The 25,818-nt window shown below is 38.7% G+C and overlaps 1 protein-coding gene and 1 non-coding gene across 2 annotated transcripts in view; both read right to left on the bottom strand.

Moving 5' to 3' along the window:
* Positions 1-25,818, bottom strand: part of SVEP1 (sushi, von Willebrand factor type A, EGF and pentraxin domain containing 1) — a 181,410-nt gene that overhangs the window by 66,540 nt on the left and 89,052 nt on the right. Inside the window, exons 14-23 of the mRNA XM_066256551.1 lie at positions 24,109-24,217; positions 20,473-20,637; positions 19,305-19,538; positions 17,168-17,329; positions 14,736-14,897; positions 9,136-9,297; positions 8,643-8,734; positions 6,825-6,921; positions 5,044-5,157; positions 399-512 (exon numbers count right to left, since the gene is read on the bottom strand). Of these exons, the coding sequence (XP_066112648.1) occupies positions 399-512; positions 5,044-5,157; positions 6,825-6,921; positions 8,643-8,734; positions 9,136-9,297; positions 14,736-14,897; positions 17,168-17,329; positions 19,305-19,538; positions 20,473-20,637; positions 24,109-24,217 (1,411 nt within the window). The remainder of the gene's footprint in view (positions 1-398; positions 513-5,043; positions 5,158-6,824; positions 6,922-8,642; positions 8,735-9,135; positions 9,298-14,735; positions 14,898-17,167; positions 17,330-19,304; positions 19,539-20,472; positions 20,638-24,108; positions 24,218-25,818) is intronic.
* TRNAA-CGC (transfer RNA alanine (anticodon CGC)) lies at positions 16,083-16,158 on the bottom strand. The gene has a single exon. It is a non-coding gene; the product is annotated as a tRNA-Ala (tRNA).

Genomic DNA, 25,818 nt, shown 5'->3' with positions numbered 1-25,818 from the left:
TATATGATTTATCCCAGTTCCTTCTTGAACGTTTGTCTTATATAAAATCATCTTCTGTCTCTGTCTCTCTGCCTTTCTTTACAAATACACAATGCACACACGAAGATACTATTTTCTTTCTGAACTATTTAAGAGGAAATTACATGTGATGACCCTTTACCTCTAAATACCTCAGGGAGAATTTCCTCAAAAATAAGAACTTTCTTGGAAATAAAAAAAAAAAAACCAACCAAAAACCTGTCTCTTGTATAATCACAGCACATTTATAAAATCAGAAAATTAACACTAAAATACACATCGTTAGTAAATGTAGTTCTCTGTGGTGCTTCCTAGGACTTGAAGACCATGTAGGAAAAGAAAAGAAAAAAGACCATGTAGGAAGAATGGAAACACCCTACCTGTGTATCCTCTCACACACGTGCAGCGGTAGCTAGCCAAGCCATCAGTGCAAACTCCTTTATTCAAACAAGGGCTGGAGCTACACTCATCGATATTATCTTCACATAGTTTACCTGCAAGGAATCATAAGATATTTGAGCTGGAGGAATTTAAGACTAATGGTTTTTATTTTCTATTAAAAAAATTATTGAACTTATTTGGATGACATTGGTTAATAAAATTATACAAGTTTCAGGCGCATATTTCTATAATACAGTGTGTCTGTAAAGTCATGGTGCACTTTTGACTGGTCACAGGAAAGCAACAAAAGATGATAAAAATGTGAAATCTGCACCAAATAAAAGGAAAACCCTCCTAGTTTCTGTAGGATGATGTGGCAGCATGTGCGCATGCGCAGATGATGACGTAACACCGTGTATACAGTGGAGCAGCCCATGGCCATGCCAGTCGAGATGTGGACGGTACAGAGGAAAGTACAGTGTGTTCTGCAGCTCGCTAAATTCAAATCCATGACCAAAGTGCAACGTGAATATCGGTGTGTTTATAACGAAGCGCCACCACATAGGAATAATATTAGTTGGGTTGGTGGGATAAGCAGTTGAAGAAAACTGGCAGTTTGGTGGAGAAACCCCGTTCTGGTAGGCCATCAGTCAGTGACGAGTCTGTAGATGCTATACGGAATAGCTACCTAAGGAGCCCTAAAAAATCTGTGCATGAGCCCACATAGAACTGCACTGAAATGAAACTGGTATGAAACTGGGAGAGTTTTCCTTTTATTTGGTGCAGATTTCCCATTTCTATCGTCTTTTGTTGCTTTCCTGTGACCGGTCAAAAGTGCACCATGACTTTACGGACACACTGTACACCACTGTATATGACATTGTGTGTTCACCACCCCAAGTCAAGTCTTCTTCTATCACCATCTATTACCCCACTTTCTTCACCTCACCCCACTCATTTTTCCTCCTGTAATCCCCATACTGTTGTCTGTGTCTAGAACTTATTTTTCTTCGCTTAATACCCTTTTCACCCAGCCCGCCAACCCCCATCCCGTCTGACAGATGTCAGTCTGCTCTCCATATCTGTGCGTCTGTTTCTATTTTGTTTGTTTATTTTGCTCAATAGATTCCACATGTAAGTGAAATCATATGGTATTTGTCTTTCTCTGCCTGGTTTATTTCACTTAGCATAATAATCTCCAGGTCCATCCATGCTGTCACAAAAGGTAATATTCTTTCTTCTTAATGGCTGAGTAGTATTACATTGTGTATAAGTACCACAGCTCTTTTATCCACTTATTTACTGATGGGCCCTTGGGCTGCTTCCAAATCTCAGTTATTGTAAATAAGACTGCAATGAACATAGGGGAGCATATATTCTTTTGAATTGGTATTTCAGGTTTCTTTGAATATATTCCCAGAAGCAAAATTGTTGAGTCATAAGGCAGTTCCATTTTTAATTTTTTGAGGTGATTCCATACTGTTTTCCACAGTGGCTGCACCAATCTGCATTCCCACCAAAGTACCTCAGTGTTCTCTTTTCTGTTTTCTCCACATTGTCACCAACACTTGGTGTTTTTGATTTATTGATGGTAGCCATTTTGACAGGTGTGAGGTGATATCTCAAAAGTTTTTGCACAGCAAAGAGAAACCATAAAAAAAAAAATTGAGGCCCTGGCTGGTTTGCTCAGTGGTAGAGTGTTGGCCTGGCGTGCAGGAGTCCTGGGTTCAATTCCCAGCCAGGGCACAGAGGAGAAGCACCCATCTGCTTCTCCCACCCCTCCCCCTCTCCTTCCTCTCTGTCCCTCTCTTCCCCTTCTGCAGCCAGGGCTCCATTGGAGTGGAGTTGGCCCGGGCGCTGAGGATGGCTCTATGGCCTCTGCCTCAGGCGCTAGAATGACTCTGGTTGCAACAGAGCAACGCCCCAGATGGGCAGAGCATTGCCCTCTGGTGGGCATGCCGGGTGGATCCCGGTTGGGCACATGCGGGAGTCTGTCTGACTGCCTCACCGTTTCCAACTTCAGAAAAATACAAAAAAAAAAATTTAAAACACAATCCACTGAATGGGAAAACATATTCTCTGATACATCTGATAAGGGCATAATATCCAAAATTTACCAGGAACTTATATAACTCAACATCCAAAGAAACCCCAAACAATCCAATTAAGAAAGGAGCAAAGGATTTGGATAGACATTTCTCCAAAGAAAACATACAGATGGCCAATAGACACATGAAAAGATGCTCAATGTCACCAGCCATCTGACTAATACGCTTCAAGCAAGCTGTTTGCTTGAAACTCGCCCACTGTTTCAGTTTATTCCTTGAGTCTTTAACATGACTTATTTATCTACTAGTTGCAGATTTACACCCTTACACAACATAGTCTGGATACCCCCACCCACCAGACCCTGGCAAACACTATTCTAGGCTCTGTTTCAATGAGTTCGGTTTTTTTTTTTCTTTCATAAGTGAGATTTGATTGGTTGATTGGAGGATAAGTACACAGAACTTTTAATTTGTATACAATTCTTAGCATATGTACCAAAAACTTAGAGTCATGTAGTTGTGGTTCTTTTCTAAACAGTTATTCCAGTGACTTTTCAACTTAAAATTTGGGATCTAATTTTCCGTAATAGAGTATCAAGTACCAATATCTTCAATTGTTGATACACTACTACATTGAAGTCCCACTATTCGCAATTTAATATCACATATACTACATAGTGAAGTTTTCAATCTTTTGCAGTACATTAACAAAGTTATTAGGAAAACTGGACTGCCACATAAAAGATGTTACAGAAGACACACCATTCTGACAGGAAGAGGTCAAGATCAGGGAGTGGTTTGCTTTGGGAAACTAAATCTACCAAAAACATGGGAATTGAAGTAATTTTAACTGTTCAAGACATATTAAGTGCATGACTGACTCCAAATTGCCATTTAGAATTCTTTGTATTACAGGCTATAAAAACTACCCCAACCGTGGAATGTTCAGCTGACATCCAAGACAGCAGAGCCTCCCAGATTCAATTTCCCACTATCTCCTAGTTGCACCAAACAATAAACAAGCAGCAAAGGATTTCACCTCTGAAAAAAAAATTTATACTTAAAAAAAAATGAGGTAAGTTGGAATTTCCTCCTTTATAAAAATGTGTCTAGAGCTACTACTAAAAACCTTGCATTTACAAAGTAGTTGAAAAAACTATTCCTCTGGACTGTACAAGAAGGAGACGGGGCCACAAATAGGACAGTTCTATGACATTTATCAGACGCGGCTTCTTTCTCTTCTGCTACATCAGAGGCTGGACTCCTGTGTTTTTCATTTCTCCGTTTCCCGCAGGTGGACCTTCTTTAGGTGCCTGGTTAGCCACGTGGCCCTGTTTGCTCTTTGTCCACACCCCTCCCACACTTTTATTTATTTATTTATTTATTTTTTATTTTTCTGAAGTGAGAAGCCGGGAAGCAGAGAGGCAGATTTCACATGCTTCCGACCAGGATCCGCCCGGCACGCCCACCAGGGGGCGATGCTCGGCTCATCTGGCACATTGCTCTGTTGTTGCAACTGGATTCATTCTAGTGCCAGAGGCAGAGGCCATGGAGTCATCCTCAGTTCCCAGGCCAACTTTTGCTCCAATGGAGTCTTGGCTACCATAGGGGAGGAGAGAGACAGAGAGAAAGGAGAGGGGGAGGGGTGGAGAAGCAGATGGGAGCTTCTCCTGTGTGCCCTGGTCGGGAATCGAACCCGGGACTTCCACACGCCGGGCCCATGCTCTACTGCTGAGCTAGCCGGCCAGGGCTCCCCTTCCCCTTTTTGTTTGCACCTTTTTGCCTGCAGATTTACCCTTTTCCACCACCTTATTTGACTTCGTTTCCACTTTTTCAGGAGCAGGTCTAACCGACAACCTTGAGGATGTCCTCTTGGTTGGGTCCTTTCTCACTGCCCCCTGGGTGGACCAGACTTTCTTCCTGGGCCTCGTGGGGGCAGGACGGGTATGTACCTTCAAGTAGCAGGTCACTGCCACTTTTCCTGCCACCCAAGCTGTTCGGACCCGCAATGGTGGCCGTGGGAGGACCAGATAGAGTTTGGCTTTTTAAGTATCCACATAAATGAGGTCATACAGTATATATCTTTCTCTGTTTGACTTTTCTCACTTAGCATGATGGCCACGGATTTCATCAGGTTGTTGCAAATGACAGGATTTCCTTCTTTTTTTATGGCTGCATAATATCTATCTACATCTATCATATTTATTTCATCCCTCCATCTTTTGATATACACTTAGGTTGCTCCCATATCTTGGCTATTACGATCATGCTACAGTAAAAAACCAGGCTGCAGATATCTCTTTGGAAATAGTGACTTCATTTCCTTTAGGTAGATTTCCAGAAGTGGGTTTGCTGGATCATATAGTAGTTTTACCTTTTGATTTTTTGAGGAATCTCCATAGTGTTTTCCATAGCGGCCGTGCCAATTTGCACAAGGGTTCCCTTTTCTCCATGTTCACCTATGCTGTTAACTATTTTTTGATAATGGCCATTCTAACAGATATGAGGTGATATCTCATTGTTGTTTTGCTTTTCAGCAATGAAATTCTAATGATTCCAAGGGTTACCCTGTGAAAACAAGAAGCTTCCCCCTTACCTGTGTAACCTGATGGACATTCACAAATGAATTCCCCTACTTGGTCTTTGCAAATGCCATTGTGGAGGCAGGGCAGTGAGCTGCACTCGTCAATGTCTGCTTCACACTTTAAACCTGAAATGCAAACCAAACACTGTTGGGCAATCAGAAAGAGGAATTAGGAGAAACAGAGTTATGATCAGTAAAAGGTAACTATCCCAATAATCTGAATATAAGGACTGGTGGCAGTTAACGCCCCCCCCTACAATATTCGTTAAGTACTACCATAGAGTTAAGTATTTAATAAAGGTACTGCCTCTTTTAAAAGAGATTTATAATGTCCTTATAATGATAAATAAAAGATAGCAAAACATCCCAAGGTAGAAGTGGGGGTGGGGGAGGGAAACCTGGAAACATAAAATGGAGCCAAGAATTTGGTTAATTACAAAGTAAAAAAATATGAAGTCTAATATACTTGCTACCAAGGTCACTTGGCTGGGAGGTGGGGCTAAATCCTACCAGATCTCAACTCACTTGCCAGGTGCCCTAGAGGGGGACTGCATCTGCCTGTTGTATGCACACAGGCGATCTACAGGCTAGCTCTGCCAGAAGCCATGTCCTCCCTCTACACCACAGGGGTCTCAAAGTATGGCCGCCGGATCAACAGCATCAGCATGACCTGGAACTTGGTAGAAGTGGATATTCTCAGACCTTCCCCTGACCCACTGAATCAGAAGTTCTGGGGTGGTGGCCCAACGGTCTGTTCTACAAGCCCTCCAGGGGATTCCGATGAACATCAATATTTAAGAACCACTGTCCTATATTTTGCCCTTTCTCAACCACTACTCATCTATAAAATTCTAGGGCAAGAGTCATTATGTCTCAGGGAATGTCGGAAAATTTTTTTTTCATAAAAATTGAAACATGCACACATGAGCAATCTATAGTAAGTGGAATGCCAATATTCTTGAGAGCCTTGGGCCATAATTATTTTTCAACTTTCCTATTGCTTATTTTGTGGTAAATTCTTTTATCTAAATTTTTTTTCTCATTAAACAGGTTTTTATGTCAGTTGCACAAAATTCAGAAAAATGAAAAAAGTTATTTTTTAGACGAAAACAAGGAATTATTTTAAACAAATTACAATTTTAAGACATAGTTTTCTTCCCCTTAAACATTATGTTTTGGGACTGAACCAGAATGTGAACCAAACTGCAAGAAAAAAACCCCAAACAATTTATACATAATTCCTACATAATCAAGTCCAAAGTGATATTGTTTTTCTAAGCACAGCTTCCAGAAAGACAGAAACAAAGAAAAAAAAACCATTGCTATTCACAAGAATGTCTACTAGTGTGCAGCAAATGAGGGAAATTGGAGTTTGTTTAAAAATGTTTATGCTAAACCATCTGTTCTATGTCGAGTGTCAATACATGGCTTCTGGAACTGTATTCCAATTTTAAATTGTGAGATACAATGTGACTTTTTCATTGAAAGGTAATTCTTTAGTTTTCCTCCAAAATGTGCAAAGAAAACTGTCATTTTAAAGATACATACACCTTTCTTCACCTATTGGTTTATCTTGTTCAGCCAAATTTTTTCTGCATTGATTTGGCCTAATGTGTCTTGCAGGGTTCATTTTTAATGTTCCAAAGTTTGATTCTGCAAGTCATAATGATTTCATTGTGAAAATGAAAAACACATTGATGAACATTTTTAAAACATCCTTAAATGAAAATAAATGACCACGGAATAAAAAAAAAAGAGAAAAATACATTAAAATTTGCATTTCTCTATGCTACCTGTATATCCAGGTGGGCAGAGACAGATGTAACCACGCCCAAGTTGTTGGCAGGTTCCACGATTGTGGCAGGGGTTTAAGAAGCATTCATGGAAAACCTGCCAGTGACAGAAAATGAACGTATCAGAGGTAAATTCATTTCAAAGAAATCCTGACCAGGGAGTTAGAAGATTTGCAACATCAGATTGTTGGTTCCTGTTCTCAGGTGAGTTCACTCAAGCTAAATGGACTGTTGCCTGCATATATGGCAGTTTTTTCCACAGATGATATATATTCATCTTCTATTTTTTTATTTTTACTTTTTTTTAGAGAGAGAGTGACAGGAAGGGAGGAGGAGGAGAAAGAAGAGAAGCATCAACTCATAATTGCTTCACTTTAGTTGGTTTTTTTTTTTATTTATTTATTTTAAAGAGATACTCTTAGAAAAGTATCTCTCTTTTTATTTTATTTTATTTTATTACTTTTATTTATTCACTTTAGAGAGGAGAGAGAGAGAGAGAGAGAGGAGAGAGAGACAGGGGGGAGGAGCTGGAAGCATCAATTCCCATATGTGCCTTGACCAGGCAAGCCCAGGGTTTCGAACCGGCGACCTCAGCATTTCCAGGTCGACGCTTTATCCACTGCGCCACCACAGGTCAGGCTTTAGTTGTTTATTGATTGCTTCTCATATATGCCTTGACAGGAGGCTCCAACTGAGCCAATGACCCCTTGTTCAAGCCAGAGACCTTGGGCTCAAGCCAGCAACCTTTGGGCTCTAGCCAGAGACCTTGTGATCATGTTTAGGATCCTGTGCTCAAGCCAGCAACATTGTGCTCAAGCCGACAAGCTTATGCTCAAAACAACAAACCTGCACTCTAGCCAAATGACCTTGGGGTTTTGAACCAGGGCCCTCAACATCCCAGGCCAATGCTCAGTCCATTGTGTCACCACTGGTCAGGCTATATTATTCTTGAGTGTTGTTCTGATAAACCCAAGCAGTGCTTCCAAATGCTAACTGCACATTAGCTAGCATCCATTGAGATGTTGTAACAGTATACTAAGGATAGGGACCCAACCCAGACCAGCTATATCAGAATCTCTGGGAGTGGGATCGGTGCATCATCACTTTAAAAAATTGACCACTGGATTATAATATGTCTCCAAAGTTGATAGTTACAGCTCTAAAAGTCCTTACAAAGTCTGGTCGACTGGGCTTAGTTTCAAACATGACTTATGAAGTCCTTACAAATCAGTATGATTGGATGAGGTGGTAGGACAGTGAAATAAGAAATAAAACCTCAACATCCTCCTTATAAAGACTGAAAGCCAAGGAATTTGTCAAGAAATTGGGCAGGGTGAATTAATTTAGTTATAGTTGATGAGTTATGCTTCTTAATTTTTTAAAACCCATGCCTTACTCTAATCAGTAATTTTTTTGAAGACAAAAATATTTAAAATAATTTTCACAAAAGTTGAGTAACTCTTCTGTCAGTCAGAAAAGGCCTTTGGCTAGTCCAAATGCCCTTACTCAAACGATGGGTTCTGCTTATAGGAAGTTAATTATTAGTGAATCAAACGGCTCCTCATAGCTACACATTTTTTGGGCCAGAATTTGCTTGGAAATAATTCCACTTTTGGTCCTTAGAACTTCTGATGCTAAATTTTTGGAAAGTTCTTATTAGTAGTCACAAGGAAATATAATTATTCATTGATAATATTTATGAGTCTTTATTACTTAAAGTTTCAACTCTGGTCATTTTCTTCTGTGTGGCATGTATAATGACAAATTGTTTTCCAAACCTCCCCTACAGAAAATTTTATAGCTAGAAAATGGACTTGCCTGACTACTGACTTCATACTTCTTTTTGATATGTCCAGGAGAAGCATGGGGCACAATACTTTCCTCTGCTGCTGAGAAAGTTGAACTAAAACCTAATAAAATTAATAATAGAAAAACATTAGAGAAACATGATTGTATGGTAGGTATTGCCAATATGTAGACTCTATTTTAATCCTATGGTCAAGATTCTGGTTCTCAGAGTAAGTAAAGCCACTTGTATTTTGTTTTAATAATACTAAAAAAGAAAACAGAGATAGATGAAACATGTCATTAAATTCTAGACTCTTAGAAAGAAATTGCAAATTATTGAGTTCAACATTCTGAAAGCAAACATCTTTGAGTCACTGTCATCAAAAAGACATCACAAGAACAATTTAACAAGTTTAGGCACTCAAACCCACTGAAAATATTAATATTTAGAATTGAAGCTACCACAGAGACAAGTAAAAATGTTCAACACAGGATTATGTATAAATAAAATAAATAATCTTACTGGAGCAATCTGTGATGGATGTGGCACCAGTGAAGGTTGTAGTTCCATAAAAGGGACAAGCTAAGCAGAAGGACTTCCCTTCATCAGGTTGGTAATAATCTTGAGGACAAGGGTGACAGGGCATCAACCCAGAACGAGAGAATTCTCCTAGTGGACAAGGTACTGCAAAAGTAAAAACAAACCATTTGTGCATTGAAGTAACACAGCCTACATTTAAAAGAAATGCACTGAACTTTGATTGTAAGAAAGCCACTGAATTGCTAATACATTTTCTCATGCACTTTTAATACCCAGACCATTCTATCACTCAGATAAATGTTTTGTTTTTCCTTCCTATCTTTATCAACATGTTTACCGAATAAAAATTAGAAGTTGTCATATAATATTGTATTCTGATTTTTCTACTTAACATTATATCATAAGCATTTCCCAAATAATTCCCCAAATTACTGAATAACATGGTTTTGAATAAATGGAAAGTATTACATCCATTGACCATAACTGATCTAACATTTCCTCTACCATTGGACATTTAAGTTGATTCTATTTGTTTGCTACCATAAATAATGTTGACATAAGATTTTCTACATAAATTTTGTATATAGCTCCATTTATTTCCTTGGGATAACAGTTGAATTGAGTAATTGAAAAGTTAGATCTAAAGTTATGAAAAACTTAGAGCTACTAATATATAATGCCAAATCATAAAACAAGGTAGTTCCAACTTACAGTTCCATCAGCAGCGTATGAAAATGCTCCCTTTGCTCATCAGCATTGATTATGATTACTAAATTTTTCTGACTTAAAGGTGAAGATAGAATTGCACTGTTTTTTAATTTGCATTTTAATGACAAATGAAGTTGCTTTTAAAAATGTTTTTCAGAAACTATTTCTCCTGTATAATTATCCATTATTTATCGTGTGTATGTGGCTCTTTAATCTTTAACTTTTAATGTCATTTTGTGTTAAACATACTTTCTGTAAACAACATTGATTAAAAATTTGAATGTTAACCGAATCTGAAATTTTTGCCATTACTTGGTAGAATATTAACCAGAAAAGGAAATAGCCTCAAACATTACATGAGACTGGATTTTCTTCAATATGTTTTGGTTGCATTTGGTACAGGGACAATAGAATAGACTATCCATGACTAATTCCTTGGGTTGGGGTTTTAGACTGTGACCCAAACATGAATTCAGGTGAAGTATCTTTTTTCCTTGTGTAAACTGGTATCATTTGCATGAACCCCTAAACCCGTGATGGTGAACCTTTTTATAAAAACCACCCATTTTTGCAGTGTTGGTCAATCTGGTCCCTCCCGCCCACTAGTGGGCGTTCCAGCTTTCATGGTGGACCAATTGCAGCACTGTTTGGTTGCTCTACTACTGGCCCACCATGAAAGCTGGAATGCCCACTAGTGGGCGGGAGGGACCAGGTTGACCAGCACTGCAAAAGTGGGTGGTTTTTATAAAAAGGTTCACCATCATGGCCCTAAACTGTTATAAACAGAAAACTACTAAAATTATTAACATTTGTCTGCATAAATTTTAAGTATATAAGATAGAACATAGAATGTAGCTATTTAGAATATCAACATACTTTATTACTTAGGTTTTGGATTCTTAGTAATAAAGGTTAGTACAATAGAAATAATTATCCATATGGTTGAAACAGAGATGCACTGGAGGCTCAAGGGAGCAGGATACTCTAAGGCTAAGCAATGTATCTCTTTTTTATTAGTATGACAGTAAACATTAAATAAACACCAAAGTGGTTGTAGTCATCTCAAGATGGTTAGATCAAAGTTCTTAAGTAGAAACAGCCAGCCAAATCTTTTGCATAATAGTCTTACATACCCAACCGACAAAAAGGAGTCAAATCGAGAGATGGTAGCCAATATCATAAATATGAATGCCTATTTAAAAAATATATTTCTTGTGGCTATATTTGTTATAGTCACGAAAAGTGTCAAACTAAAAGTATCCTTTTTTCCCACCAAGAATACATATTACAAACCTGTTGAGTTTAAAATGGGTTTTCTGAATTTCAAGTTTCTAAAGAGGATTGCCTATTTGAAAAGGTAACTGCCAAAGCACAGCTAATTAAAGTGGCTAATTAAAGGTATAAATTTTCCACTAGTAAAGGTGTAAAACTTTTGTTTGAGCGAATATTGTCAAATAAGTATGTATAATAAGCTAAAAACATAAATTCTATCAATAAAACCCAGGATGCTGTAATAAATGAAACTTTTTTTTACATATAATTGTTTTCAGTACAAACTTACCCTAAAAAAAAGACTATGACCTTAAAAAAGGAAGATATGTCAAAAATTATACTAAGATACAATAATAAAGCAAGATTAAAAGTCAATAAGCCAGTTGGCTTCTCAAAATAGTGAGCATGTTGTGTTGTATATACTTTGCTTTAGGGCATAGTAAGTGTAAAATACATTTTTAGGTGGAAATTAGTTTAAATTACATTCCAATGGCAGAGAGTTGTCATCAGAAATATACTTTCCAAGAGTGATCAATCAGCATTTAATGTATTATGTATAGATGCAGTAAATACATATGTATATATAGGTGTGTGTATGTGTATTTATACATATGCACATATATAACATATGCATGTATAAACACACACTTATGCACAATAATAGTACTACCTAGTACATAATACAGTATTAAACACAAGTACATATGCACCTATACATACACAGATCCTAACAGACTATAAGAAAAGAAGGGAGAAAGCTTCATTTTGAATCTTGGCCCAAGAAACTGGTTTATTAGTGAAGAAAATGGAACAAACCCTGTCTCGCCTCTTCTACTGAAGAAAGGGAGAAAAAAATTCTAAGTATGCCAAAAAGTGATATTAACATAGAGTTAAAAATAGAACACTGAACAGACCAGGAAAAAAAATGTCCGCTCCCTGATAGCATTAGGGACAATGCATACAGCCCTGGAGCCAAGTAGAACTTGCCTTTTAAATCGGCTTCCTAGGACAAAGTCAGAGGTCAAAGATCCTCATTCTGAGTTTACTTTTAACTTCATCCTACAGGGTCAGGGTAAGAAATGTCATCCTGCTCCTTATCATATGGGACCATATGTAAACAACACCATCACCCAAAAAGTCACATGTGGGGGGATTATTCTTCAGTTAAAAATCATTAAAAAAATTTAAAATTCAGTCTCTTGATTTGTAAGCACAGACTCAAGAAATAATAAAAGATGAAATGCATGAAGTGTGTAATATTCATTTAACACAGTAATATATTTTAATATCATTTCTATATCGATGAAAGATATTTTAAGTTAAACGTGTTAAAGGATGTAAAAATGTCTTGGGGAAAATAAGGTAAATTGTACAACATGCCCATAAAAATAAATCAATACAGGAAGCAAGCAAATAAAGGAAAAGAAAAGAAAAAAAAGAGGAAAAGAAGAGAGAGAGAGGACGAAAAAAAAGAAAGAAAAGAGAGTATACTGAAAACTCCGAATAAACATATATAAGGGACCATTTTAGAACTCTTAGGAATAAAACGGTGTTTATTCAGCACCACAGAAAAGATTGTGAGTTCTGTTATTTCTAATTCTCACTCATGACAAACTGAATGTGGTTAAACTTATACTAGGAATATCAGGAGAAATAGGCCACTTACCAGAAGTTTGGAGACTTTCTGGAAATTATAATTGCTTAATTGCAATAATTTGGTATTAGACAAACCCAAAAGTTTATTTGGAATGTTAAAGAAAAAAATTGTCAAATGTGAACTGGTTTCACTATAAAAATTTTAGTTGCTTTTGTGGTTGGAGAAAGGGAGAGAGAAAGCAAATTTTTTACTGCAGACTTTCTCCCCAAATTAGTTTGTATACTGACAGAATAAAAGTCTCTAATAGAGCTATTTAGACCATAATGTGAAGCCTTGTCTGACTTTTAATTTAAAAGAAATCCAAAGTTGGTATTACACAACAGACATGGTTTATGAGTTTCAGTTAGGTCCTAGTTAAACTCTCTTCAGTGAAACACTACGTCGATGAATACTACTTGCTCAATTCTTCAACTTGAACAGACTTACATTTACTGTGTTATCTTATTAGACAGAGAAAATTTTAACAGATGGGATATATAAAATCCTATAGCATGGTTTCCCTGTAGCATTCAACTGTGAGGACTACATCGCCCAAGATGCAAAGCTGGACAGTTCCCTGCCCACTACTACACTCAAAGGTCCCTAGCAGTTGTTTTCTAGGAGTCTCAGTCTCTGATTAAATGCAGATGTACATATGACTGGCATGCAATGAGTGTGGAAAGGGTGTGTGTGTGTGTGTGTGTGTGTGTGTGTGTGTGTGTGTATAGCTTGAGAGAAATGGAGGAACCAGCAGATTGGCTTCTTAAAAATATTATGTATTCATTAAGTGAACAGCTTTTAATTTTTAGATTGCCATAGACTGTAAGTTTTTTTAAATAAGGGTATAGAGAATAAGAACACATAGTTTTTTGTGTTTCTTTTTAAGTCACCTAGCAACCAGGCATGCTTGTTTTGTTCTATGATGTAGCAGAGGGAGGTCAACAACTTTTTATTTTTAACCCAGTTCCTCTGATTCTGCAAAGCAGTTGCAGTGTACAGAATTTCTGATAATAGGCTGACCTTAACTTCATTCCAAGTTTTCACTGTCATTCTAAATTTTCATCTTTTATTTTTGTTTCTGTCTTCTAGTTGTAACGCTGTTGGAAATCTGTACTTGACAGGGATGTTAGAACTATTTCAAAATTGGAACTCTAACCTTCTCATTTATATTTAAATCAGTGGTTCTCAACATGTTATCCCTGAACCACGAGGAATCAGCTTCATGTCAGACCCATTAGAAATGCAAATTCTCAGACTTGCTGAATCAAAAATGGATTTAATGGGTCCTCCATGCTAACATCTGAAAACCAAAATGAGTCTGCTAGACTTTTCCTGTTGTTTTAGAATCACCTGGGGAAACTTGAAAACCAGACAAGTTAAATCAGCACGTCTGGGGGGCGGAGACTGAACTTCAGTGTCTTTAAAGCATAGATGTAAATATGCAGATGATTCTAATGCTATAGAGATGTTTACCTGAAACCTATGTATTCTTATTGACCAATGTCACCCCATTAAATTTAATTTCTAAATTAAAAAAAAAAAGAGATTCTAATGTGTAGCCAGAGTGGATAGCCACTTATGTAAATCTTCATGTTGTAGGGAACAAAATGCCGTAATTCACAGAATGCATTTTTAGGGTTTCAAGGAATATAGGCAGGACTTCATTTGGAAAATGAGGACACACAGTCCCTGCCTGAGAGGTATGTCTAACCATCTCACGAAGCTGACTTTGTCTAAGGCCAAGTCTCGTATTTGCGTTCCTCTATCAGCACTAACACAATGTTTATGCTGTGGGTGTTTACACTTAAGTATTGGCTGGCGGAATAAAAGGGAACACTCAATGAAGAGATAGTTATTTACATTCTTTGCATACAGTAGACATATGGTTTTGCTGAAAATGTTCCAGTCCTCCATGCATAGACCCTAGCGGGCTTGAAGAAATATCAATGTCTAAGGCTTTGACAACCTCCACAAGCAGAAATGTCCGCAGCTCCTCTTTTCACAGTTGAAGTGCCTTCTGGGCATGGGAGGCAGCTCCGGGCACTGACTGCTGGCTGATAACTGCCCAGCGGACACGATTCACAAGTCTCAAGCCCATTTGATGAGTAGGTGCCTTGTTTACAAAAAGCTAAAGAGAAAAATGTAATATGGTTAATAATAATGACATCAGCCCTGACTGAGTAGGACAGGGTTTTCTGCTTTCAATTTACTTAGGACAGGATGGGGGCCACAGACACCAAGCACACACACTGTATGTTAGTCTCCCTCATGCTTCTGTATAGAAGTAAGCTTTAGGCTCATGTCCTGTGACTTCCATTACTGCCAGGTACAGGGTTTGACACACAGAAACCAGCAGTAAGTGTTTTTTTAGTGCAGTTAGAAATCTGTATCTCAGAAAGTCACCATTATGAGAACAAGTTAGCATGGGGTATAAGTTCTCAGCTTGTCCAAAGTTCTCTTAAGTGACAGAAACAAAACCCCAAACTGGGCTAGAGCCACATAACTAAGCTGGGACCGTTGTTGCTCTAATTAAGAACTGGTCCTCCTATCTCCTCCTACCTACAGACACTATTTCATTGGAGTAGAAAGTAAGAACAGTCTTGGCATCAGTCCTAGAGAGGATATTTAAGCAGCTTTCCAAAATTCCTTGCAATGGTTTTGTGGTAAAGGCATCAGGGCCAGACTCCCCAACTCCGGGTGTTCTGTCCTTTCGTTCTGCCCTTTTCCTCCACGTGACTCTCACTTCAGAACTACTAACACATTTAGTGCACTTCCAAGCACCCAGCACTGCTCCACAGTCTTTTATTTATTTATTTATTTATTTACTCATTCATTCATTCATTCATTTTAGAGAGGAGAGTGAGAGAGAGAGAGAGAGAGAGGGAGAAAGAGAGAAAGGGGGGAGAAACAGGAAGCATCAACTCCCATATGTGCCTTGACCAGACAAGTGTAGGGTATTGAACCAGCGACCTCAGCATTCCAGGTTGACACATTTTTTTTCTTTTTGTATTTTTCTGAAGCTGGAAACGGGGAGAGACAGTCAGACAGACTCCCGCATGCACCCCACCGGGATCCACCTGGCACGCCCACCAGGGGCGATGCTCTGCCCACCAGGGGGCGATGCTCTGCCCCTCTGGGGCGTCGCTCTGCCTCGACCAGAGCCACTCTAGTGCCTGGGGCAGAGGCCAAGGAGCCATCCCCAGCGCCCGGGCCATCTTTGCTCCAATGGAGCCTTGGCTGCGGGAGGGGAAGAGAGAGAGACAGAGAGGAAGGAGGGAGGGGGGTGGAGAAGCAAATGGGCGCTTCTCCTATGTGCCCTGGCCAGGAATCGAACCCGGGTCCCCCGCACGCGAGGCCGATGCTCTACTGCTGAGCCAACCGGCCAGGGCCCAGGTTGACACTTTATCCACTGTGCCACCACAGGTCCAGCCTCCACAGTCTCTTTTTGCCATTGGGCATCCACACTGGCTTTTGCAACCACAGCAAGAAGACCCAACTTTGAAATTCCTTTTTTTTGGGTGTGTCTTACTGTAACTTCAATTATGAAAGAAAATGTTTCCATAAAAAAATGTTCATTGAGAACAGTAAAATATTTTGAAAACACTGGATATTTTATTTAGTCACAAGAATATGTGCATATGAATCTGTAGCTATGAATTTCTAAGTAAATGGAGAGTTGATCCCGTCAGGTCAAACACTAGTCTAACAAGAAAGGCAAGCCAATGATTGCTAAGTGTTGTGAAAGTCCTTCTCACCAATTGAAGTGATATTCAGTGAAAGAATCCAGGCTTGCCAATGAATGTGGACTGAATTCATTGGCAGTGGAGTTTGACTTAGAGCAAAAGAATGTTCAAAAAGGGAAGATAAATGGACTTCCTTCAAATGTGGGAAACATTCACGTAACATCTTAGAATTAAAAGATAGAAAAGATAAGCTAATGCAATGGCTTTCAGTGATGCTCTTATTTCATCCTATTTGCCAGTTAGACTGGAGACAAAATTCAGGCTTCTTCAGTTCAAAATGTGCAGGTTCTTGGTGGTAGAGCGTCAGCCTGGTGTGTGGATGTCCCGGGTTTGATTCCCAGTCAGGGCACACAGGCGAAGCCACCGTCTGTTTCTCCACACCTCCTTGTCCTGCTTTTCTCTCTCTTACCCTTCCACAGCCGTGGCTCAATTGATTCAAGCACGTCTTCCCCAGGTGCTGAGGCTGGCTCTGTGGAGCCTCCACCGCAGGCGTTAAAAATAGCTTGGTTGCGAGCATGGCCCCAGATGGGCAGAGCATCAGCCCCAGACAAGGATTGCTGGATGGATCCTGGTCTGGGCATATGTGGGAGGCTGCCTTTCTCCCCTCCTCTCCCTTGGAAAAAAGAAGAAAATAAAATGCGCATGTTGCCTCTACCTTTGCATTCCGAACTGTTCCTGGAGTGGAGATACTCGGTGTAAGTTCCCGCTGGACAGGGCTTGCACTCGAGCTGCCCTTCTTCATCTTGATAAAATCCCAACAGGCAGCTTTCGCAGCCAAAGCGCTGCAGAGAATAGCGTGTTCCCAGAGGGCATTTGACTGAAGAGAAAAAGAACAGGACATCAACAGTTCAAATGTCATAGAAACGTTTATCTGAAACCTGTGTACTCTTATTGATCAATGTCACCCCATTAAATTTAATTTTCTAAATAAATTTAAAAAATAATTAAAAATACAAACAAACAGGACACACTGAATACAGTAAACAGAGGCAATGGGACACACTTGGCTTCTCTTCTCCCAAAACACGAAAGTAATACAGCCTGCTTCCGGGTACTATTGTTTAGGGTTAAATATATTCACAAGATAAATCTTCCAGAAAAGTATTCCTAGAAACCAACAACAGTAGATCCTTTTTTTTTTTTTTGAGAAAATGCAAATTTTTGTTTACCAAGCTTAGGGTTTATATGATGGGGGCTTTAAAGTGTGTGTGCGTGGAAGCTTCCATAAGCCAGATCTTACTGGGAAGTATTGTACATAGGTAACAAAGAAAAGACTTCTAGGGAAAAAAAACCCACAAAGATAAAACAATAAACGTTTAGGTACATCTGAGGCTCTGAGATACTCCAAACGTTTCTTAGCTGTTGCCCCAATGAGAATGACTGCTTGTCCATTAGAGCATTATTTCTGGAAACCGAAAACAGGTAAGGTAAGTAGACCCTTGTCTCTGCCTGTAAGAGTTACTGCCCAGTAAAGGCAACTCTGAGTCATCCTTAGAGCCGTGGCCCCAACAAAAAGGCCAGTTTCAGGACCTTCCTTCCTGGAAGGTTTGGTCTTCTACTTGGAGTGATTCTGAATTTCTAGACCATAGTGGAATATTCACCCCAGCAAAAGGCTTTTAGCACAGGTAGTATTCTTATAGCAAGGAAACTTGGAATCAGTAGTTAGGTGATTCCAAGGTGTTAAAGCATGTTAGAATACCCTGAGAACTTACTAAAAATGCAGATTCTAAGTAAGGTCCTGCCACCAAAGTGCAAGATGCATTAGTTCTGGGTTGGGGTCTGAGGCACAATGCAGTTCAACAAGCCATTCAGATGCTGCTGATACAGGGACCACTGCGTAAGGCGATTCCTGACTTACACGGTGGGGAGGAAACAGGAGCAGAACTCAGAATGACACCTTTACTGTGCTTTTGTTGGGCTGAACTGATCTCACTATGAAAAACCCAACTGAGTTCTGGGACTAGCACAAAGAAATGCTGAGGAAAGTTTCCTGATCAAGATCCCTCACCCATGGAGGGAGGTATGAACAGAAAACTCATATCATATTTTTCAGTTGAGGGTAAAGAGTTTGGTCAGAGGTGATTCTGCTATCTATAAATGGTGACTTACTGGGAAACAAGCTGGAATTGATCCAGTTGGTGGCACCCTAGAATAAGGGTGAAAGTTAAGAGGCTAGGGAGGAGAATGAGGAATGACTGCTAATGGGTGGAGGGTCACGTCTGGGGCTGAGGAAAATGTTTGGGGACTATAATAGGGGTGATGGTTCAACCATGTTGTCAATTACCACTGAAATGTACACTTTCAAATGGCGAATTTTATGCTGAGTTTGGTGTTGGCTGCCCGAGTGGGACTCTTGGTGACACCACCTGTTGTCTAATAGGTTTGGACTTACTGGGTAAGTTCTTAGCCTCTCTGGCTTCAGTTTTCTCATTTGTAAAATGTGCTTAATCATAATGGCACCTCAAAGATTGAATATGAGAGGTTTGACCCTGTTCAGTCAGCATACAGAAGTGGTCAAAAACTATTAGTTACTATTATCGGAGCTGCTGCTGAAAGCTGTGAGGTCTAAAGATCTATGAATAACACTAAAATTTCAGTTTCTCATCGAAAACAGTTTTCTCATCCTAATCAATAGCATTTATTAAGACTTTTGAGACAAAATTATAAGCACACAATAAAAACAAAAAATGTACGTTTCACCTCAAAATCCCATTATACTTGTAAAATGTCTCTACCCATTTCATTTACCCCAAAATGCACCAAATCTGTTTGATTGCAGGGTGAAGTCTTACCGCACATGCGCCCCCTGAGCACTGAGCCCGGTCTGCAGAAGAGGAAAGCCCTTTCCGCTTCTAACGAATTGCTATCGGCGACAAGTATTTCCGATTCAAGCTGAAAGGTGTACATGGGCTCCTTATCCAGGGTCCGTTTCAGTTGGTTTGTGATCATTTCCAAAGTGTTAATGAGTTGCTGCTGATTTTTCAATTCGATGCTATCATTTCTTTCATCAGGTAAAGGCACACTAGCTGAGATAAAAACAAGACAAAAATCAAAGATAACACACAAACATGGTGTTTCAGGAAGTCATCTGTGGTTCATTTTTACTTAAAAAAAAATGGCATATCAGAAATCTTCCAGGAAAAATAAACTCCAGTTCAACCACTGCTTACTAAGCAACTAGTACAGGATATTATTAAGAACGATCAAATCTGTTTGAATCCTTTGTTCCCATGCTGAAACTGAATCACCTTTTTGCAGAGTTCTTCATTGTAAGATATCAAATTCCTGTAAATTCTGGCTTTTGAAAAGTGTGTCTCAGGCCCTGGCCAGTTGCCTGAGTGGTAGAGAGTCAGCCCAGTGTGTAGAAGTCCTGGATTTGATTCCCAGTCGGGGCGCATAGGAGAAGTGACCATCTGCTTCTCCACCTTTCCCCCTCCCTTTTTTCTCTCTCTCTTAACCTCCTGCAGCCATGGCACCAATGAGACTAATGGCACAAGCAAGTTGGCCCTGGGTGCTGAGGATGGCTCCATGGCTTTGCCCAAGGTGCTAAAAATAGCTCGGTTACTCAGCAATGGAGCGCCAGCCCCAGAGGGGCAGAGCATTGCTCTAGAGAGGGCTTGCCTGGTGGGTCCTAGTCAGGGCACATGCAGGGAGTCTGTCTCTCTGCCTCTCTGCTTCTCATTTAATAAAAAAAAGAAAAGGAAAGGAAAAAAGTGTGTCTTAGCTTATCATGCCAAGATGAGAATAAAGCAGGGTGCCTGTCAGAACTATAACATGCATCTGTGATACTAAATTGCAAAAAAAAATCAGAGGACTTAAGTGACTGTGCTCTCCCTAATTTTCAGTTCCAGGTTTATTTCCCAATGATAACAAGCAGGTATTTGAAAAATAGATCTACAACCAAGACTTACACATAAAATGATTTTTTTTTTTTCAAATAGACAGTTTGTCCTTCCTTACCTGTGATGTTAAAAATTAACTTAACTTTGTGGTCAGTTAACGGGGCACTTCTTTTAATCCGTGAAGATCTGGCTTTGCCAGCACCCATGGGGGTCTCTCGCACAGCATCCAAGAAGTCGTCGTAAGAGTAATCTAGCCTATTAGCTGCACCCCAACCACCTGGTCCTGGACATTTGGGGCAGAGAAACAAATGATTCTACAGTTGCCTCTTTATCAGCATTTAGATTCAATGATTAAGCCACAAATCCAATTACGCTTGACCACTGCTTAAATTGCCTACATGTACCGCATACAGGGCTTTGTCTATGATCTCATATTGTAAATTTTAGGCACTCTATATTATTAAATTTAGATTACCAATGAATTACATTAAAAGTAGAAAGAAAAGTCTCTACGGAGCTATACAGGCATTTAAACCATCCTATCTTTGACTCAATATTTCATCATTATAGTTTTATAGGTAAATGAGGGGGTGGGGAGTGACTGCAGAATTTTGATCAATTCCTCATTCCCTTCAAGGTTTGCTTCATTTAAAAAAAATCAGCTTCACAAACTTAACAAATTTCCTTTTGTGAAGACTTAAATATATTTGCATAGTTTCTAAAGGCCGCATATAGTTAAATATATAAATATAAAATTATGCCAGAGGCGATATGGAGATGTGCGGTTCTGTAGATGCCGTAATATTATTGTGATCGACTGCATGGATTCAGACTGTGGCTTCTTGATGTATGGTGTAGGCTGTGCAATCTTAGTCAGGTTACTTTCATTCCTCAGAACCTCAATTAATTCATTTACAAACTGGGATCTTTATTTTTACCTCGTAAGCTTGAACATGGAATAAGTGAGACAATATAAATATATAAACCTAGCTCAGTACTGGACTCATTCTAAAACCTCAGTTTATAATATTAATATTTGTCTGGGCATACCATTGTTGCTTAGTTAAGTGTTTTAAACATCGATATCTGTTTGTACCTCCCTGTCCACCTTAGTAAGTTGTTTATCGAGGGATTTATTTATTTATTTATTTTTGCTTACTTTATGTCTCTGGCCATTAAAATGAACTGGGATCAATATTTTTGTTTTTCACTTAAACAGAAAATAAAAGCCCAGATGAGCAAAGAGAAAAATATTAAAAATTACCTATAATTCTACCACATAGAAATAATTTCAATAACATTTCCGGCAAGATTTTTTCTATGAATATATGGATAACACATATTCATTTATGCATGCATACATATATATAACTGGAATAAAAGTAAACATGCCACACTTTTAACAAAACAAGATTCTGTATATAGGTACTATTTGGTAATCTTTTTCAAACTTTCTCAACCACATATTATGGCACTTCTGTTTCTATAGTTTCATAATATTCTATGGCTAATTGGGTTTTTATTTTCAGATTTGTAGGTTATTTCAAAATTTTAAGATATCCTTGTATGTACAGTATTTCATAAAATGTAAGACACCATCAATGGGAAGACATATCCCAATTTCAGAGATGTCCAAATAAAAAATGTGCATCTTAGGTTTTACAATATGTGGTACATCTTTGCACATTAGCATATTCTTATTTTGAAAAATATTCTTAGAAGTGGAATTGCTGGGTAGGAGCACTTTTAATCCTTTAAATATCCATGGTCAAATGTCCTTCAATTTCTCCTCTGCCTATCATCTATAAATATGATATTTTCCCCAACACCCTTGCCAACTTTAGGTACTACAATTCTTTTTCAAATATGTTAAGCTGACAGGTCAAAAGTGGCATCTCTTTTTAGTTTTAGTTTTAATTACATGATTGTTATGAGATCAAACCACTGACTATCTCTATTGGCTCTTTGTTTTGCATACATTTGAATTTGGGAAGGTGTTATTATAAATACTACACCGACCTTGTGACTTTGTAAAGACATTCAAGGGGGAAGGATTGTCTCTTAGGATTACTTGTACCATTGCCTATGCCTGAATCTAGAAAACTGTCATTTGGTTCCCTATAGGATGACAAATATTACCCATCTTAAAGCTTTATGATGTTAACTGACTCCATGTGTATATCCTTGTACCCTCACAGCCTACCTGAACAATCTGGGAGGGGAACCGCATTATTATTCGACATGTGCCACTGCCTACTCCACTACCAGTGTCCCTTGTAGTTTTCTATCCAAAACTTTAATGTCCACTATGTTCACTGAGAAGTTGTCCGTAATAGTTAAAAATGAAAAACAACCCAAAGTCCACCAGCAGGAGATTATTTATGTGAATTATGGTAAACTAATTGATGAGATAATATGTGGTGTGGCCATTTCAATTATATTGAAGTATAATATTTAATGACATAAAAATGTCCTCAAGATAATTTTAACTGAAAATTTGTTTTGACAACATAGTATGGGCATACACACATATACAGTTATAGATATTAATGTATTAACAGAGTTATTTCTGGGACTGTGGATTATTTTGATTTCATTCTTTGTTTTTTAGCATTTAAAATATTTTATAATAGACATGTATGCACAAAAATATTTTTAAAATGTAAAACGTGTAAGCAACAGTCAACATCACGCTTAATGCCAAGTCACCAAAATATTACAAATATGATTCTCATCTATAACAAAAAGGATGTCTGCTGTGTGTGAATTACTACTGTCTCAAATAACTTCCTAAGCACTTCACTTTAACCTACTCATTCAATCCTTACAACAGCCCTACGAGTTCAGTACTCTTATATCCTCATTTTATAGGTGAGGAAACTGAGGCTCAGAACAGTTTGATACATTGCTTAGGACCACACAGCCAATAGGTATTAAAGCCAGGATTTGGGCCCAAGTAGTTGATCATAGAATCCATGTGCTTACATTAACCACCACTATTTTGTTATCACTACTTTGTAAAAACATTACTCTGGAAGTTCTGGACAGTTTTATAAAATGAAATAAAAATAAGAAGAATAATTACTGAAAAAGACAATGATTTTGCTAATCAAGAGATACAACTGAAATCACCTAGAAAAATTAAGGCAGTAAGCAAAACAGCCATACATACCAGCAAAAAAAAAAAAAAAAAAAAAGTCACATACCATACTTTGGAATGACATTAATAAGTTATGTGTCAGTTATCTCTCAATAGAAAATAAACAGGAACAAACTGTTCAGAGTCTACATGAAGAAAACATCAAAATTCCATTAGAAGTTATATTAGACTTGAATAAATTGGATCTTAACATATTCTGGGTGAGGAATCTGAAAATTTTACATGTGTAACTATTTGTAATTAAAGCTTTAATTGCAACTTAAATTGAATTCCACAGGAAAAATGCTGTTAGAACTTTGTAACTGTTACTATTCTCTTCTGAGGCAGCATTATCAATGTTGAATGTGACTTGGTTGTCTTAGTTCTTATCACCTTTTAGAGTTTTGGCTAATAGTTTGGAATAATTCACTTGATACTTAAAATTTAATATATCCATGAAGATCACTAAGTATAGTATCAAATTATGCATTCACCCATAAAGAACTTGAATAAACTAATACAAAATTTAATTTTGCAAGTTTGCTCTACTCTTCTGCAATTATTTTATTTTGCAGATCAGCCTCACAAACTGCCAAGACTAAATAATTTAGTTACCAATTGCAAAGCCATTTTCGTAGTCATAATTATATTCAAGGCAATATTTTTTGGTCATGTCCTCCAGTCTGCAGTCAATGTCGTCAGCATCACTACAAAATGTCGGCACCTGTAAATAAAAAGTGAATAGGACAAAAAGCAGTTCACATCACAGTGTGCCGTGGACTTCCCATCTCTGTCACTAGGGGGCAGGGGGGCTTGGAGCGCTGCCTGTTCTTGAAAAGGCTCCTGACCCTCCTCCACACCCTTTCCTCTCTCCTCTAACTCCCTGTGAACCACCAGGATTACTCTCATGCCTCTTCTCTCTGATTACGTCACTTCAACCACAAAAACTCCAGGACTCTTGAGATAGCTCTTATCTCTGAACTTTTAGCCCACATGTCGCTTTAGATCCCTTTAGATCTCTGACCCTATCTCTCACCCTTCTCCATGTCTTCAAACCTTCTTCTATACCCTCTGAAGCTCACAGGCAATAATCGCTAAACCTATTATTTTTTCGTACCTTCTTGTTTTAGGTTCCCTTCCTCTTCGTTCTCAATACAACCTGACTTTCAGTTTTTGTAAGTGGGGGTCATGGAGGTGGAGAAAGTGTCCTCCTCACTGGTCACTGCCGTCCTACCCCTACTCCAAGAACATTTAGTAATTGTCCCTGTTAATCTATATAGTTCATCATGATTTCTATATCCACCAGACTATCCTTCCATCCCCTTGACTGCTCACTTTCTCTTCGTCCTTCAGGCTTACTTCACTCACTCTTGCAGTCATACCCTCAGACCTCATCAGACCTGTAGCTGCACCCTCTCTCCTCCCAGGAATCCCACAATTCTTTGACCTCATTAGGCTTTATAACCCACTGACCCTACCACCTCTTCACCAGCCCTCAGCCGCCGATATCTTCACTTCCTCAGTCACCCATCCTAGATTCTTAGATCCCACGATCCCCATGAATTACTCCCTGCATGCACCCTACTCAATCTCTTTGCCTAGAGAACCCTAGATTGAGTTAAATGTTATTTACTAGCTCTGCTCTCTCCACACATGTACCCACGTTGTCAACAATAACTTGAGAAAAACACGACCCTGCTTGCTGCCAATCCTGCTTTATTTTTTAAGTATTCATTTATGTTCTCCTAGAACAGGGGTAGTCAACCTTTTTATCCCTACCACCCACTTTTTATCTCTGTTAGTAGTAAAATTTTCTAACCGCCCACCGGTTCCACAGTAATGATGATTTATAAAGTAGGGAAATAACTTTACTTTATAAAATTTATAAACCAGAGTTACAGCAAGTTAAAGCATATAATAATAATTACTTACTGAGTACTTTATGTCGGATTTTTGCTAAGTTTGGCAGAATAAATCTTTATAAAACAACTTACTATAGTTAAATCTATCTTTTTATTTATACTTTGGTTGCTCCGCTACTGCCCACCATGAAAGCTGTAGTGCTCACTAGTGGGCAGTAGGGACCAGGTTGACTACTACTGTCCTAGAACATTATTTTATACCATCTTTTCTTTTCTCAAACCTCCAACAACTCCTTCCCAGCCTTACTCTAGGCTGATCATTCTACATCTCTTTTCATTGATAAAATAGAAGTCAGGAAAGACCCTACTCCTCGCACTCCCCCCACCACGTGTGCCCACTCCTGAACTGGTGTTTCTGTACCCTCTGCCTTGTTGACTCCTGTCCTCTCACAGTCTACATCAA

The sequence above is a fragment of the Saccopteryx bilineata genome, chromosome 2 (assembly GCF_036850765.1).
Source record: "Saccopteryx bilineata isolate mSacBil1 chromosome 2, mSacBil1_pri_phased_curated, whole genome shotgun sequence".
Taxonomy (NCBI): Eukaryota; Metazoa; Chordata; class Mammalia; order Chiroptera; family Emballonuridae; genus Saccopteryx; species Saccopteryx bilineata.
The sequence above is the reverse complement of the archived record's forward strand: the minus strand, read 5'-3'. Positions and strand labels throughout refer to the sequence as shown.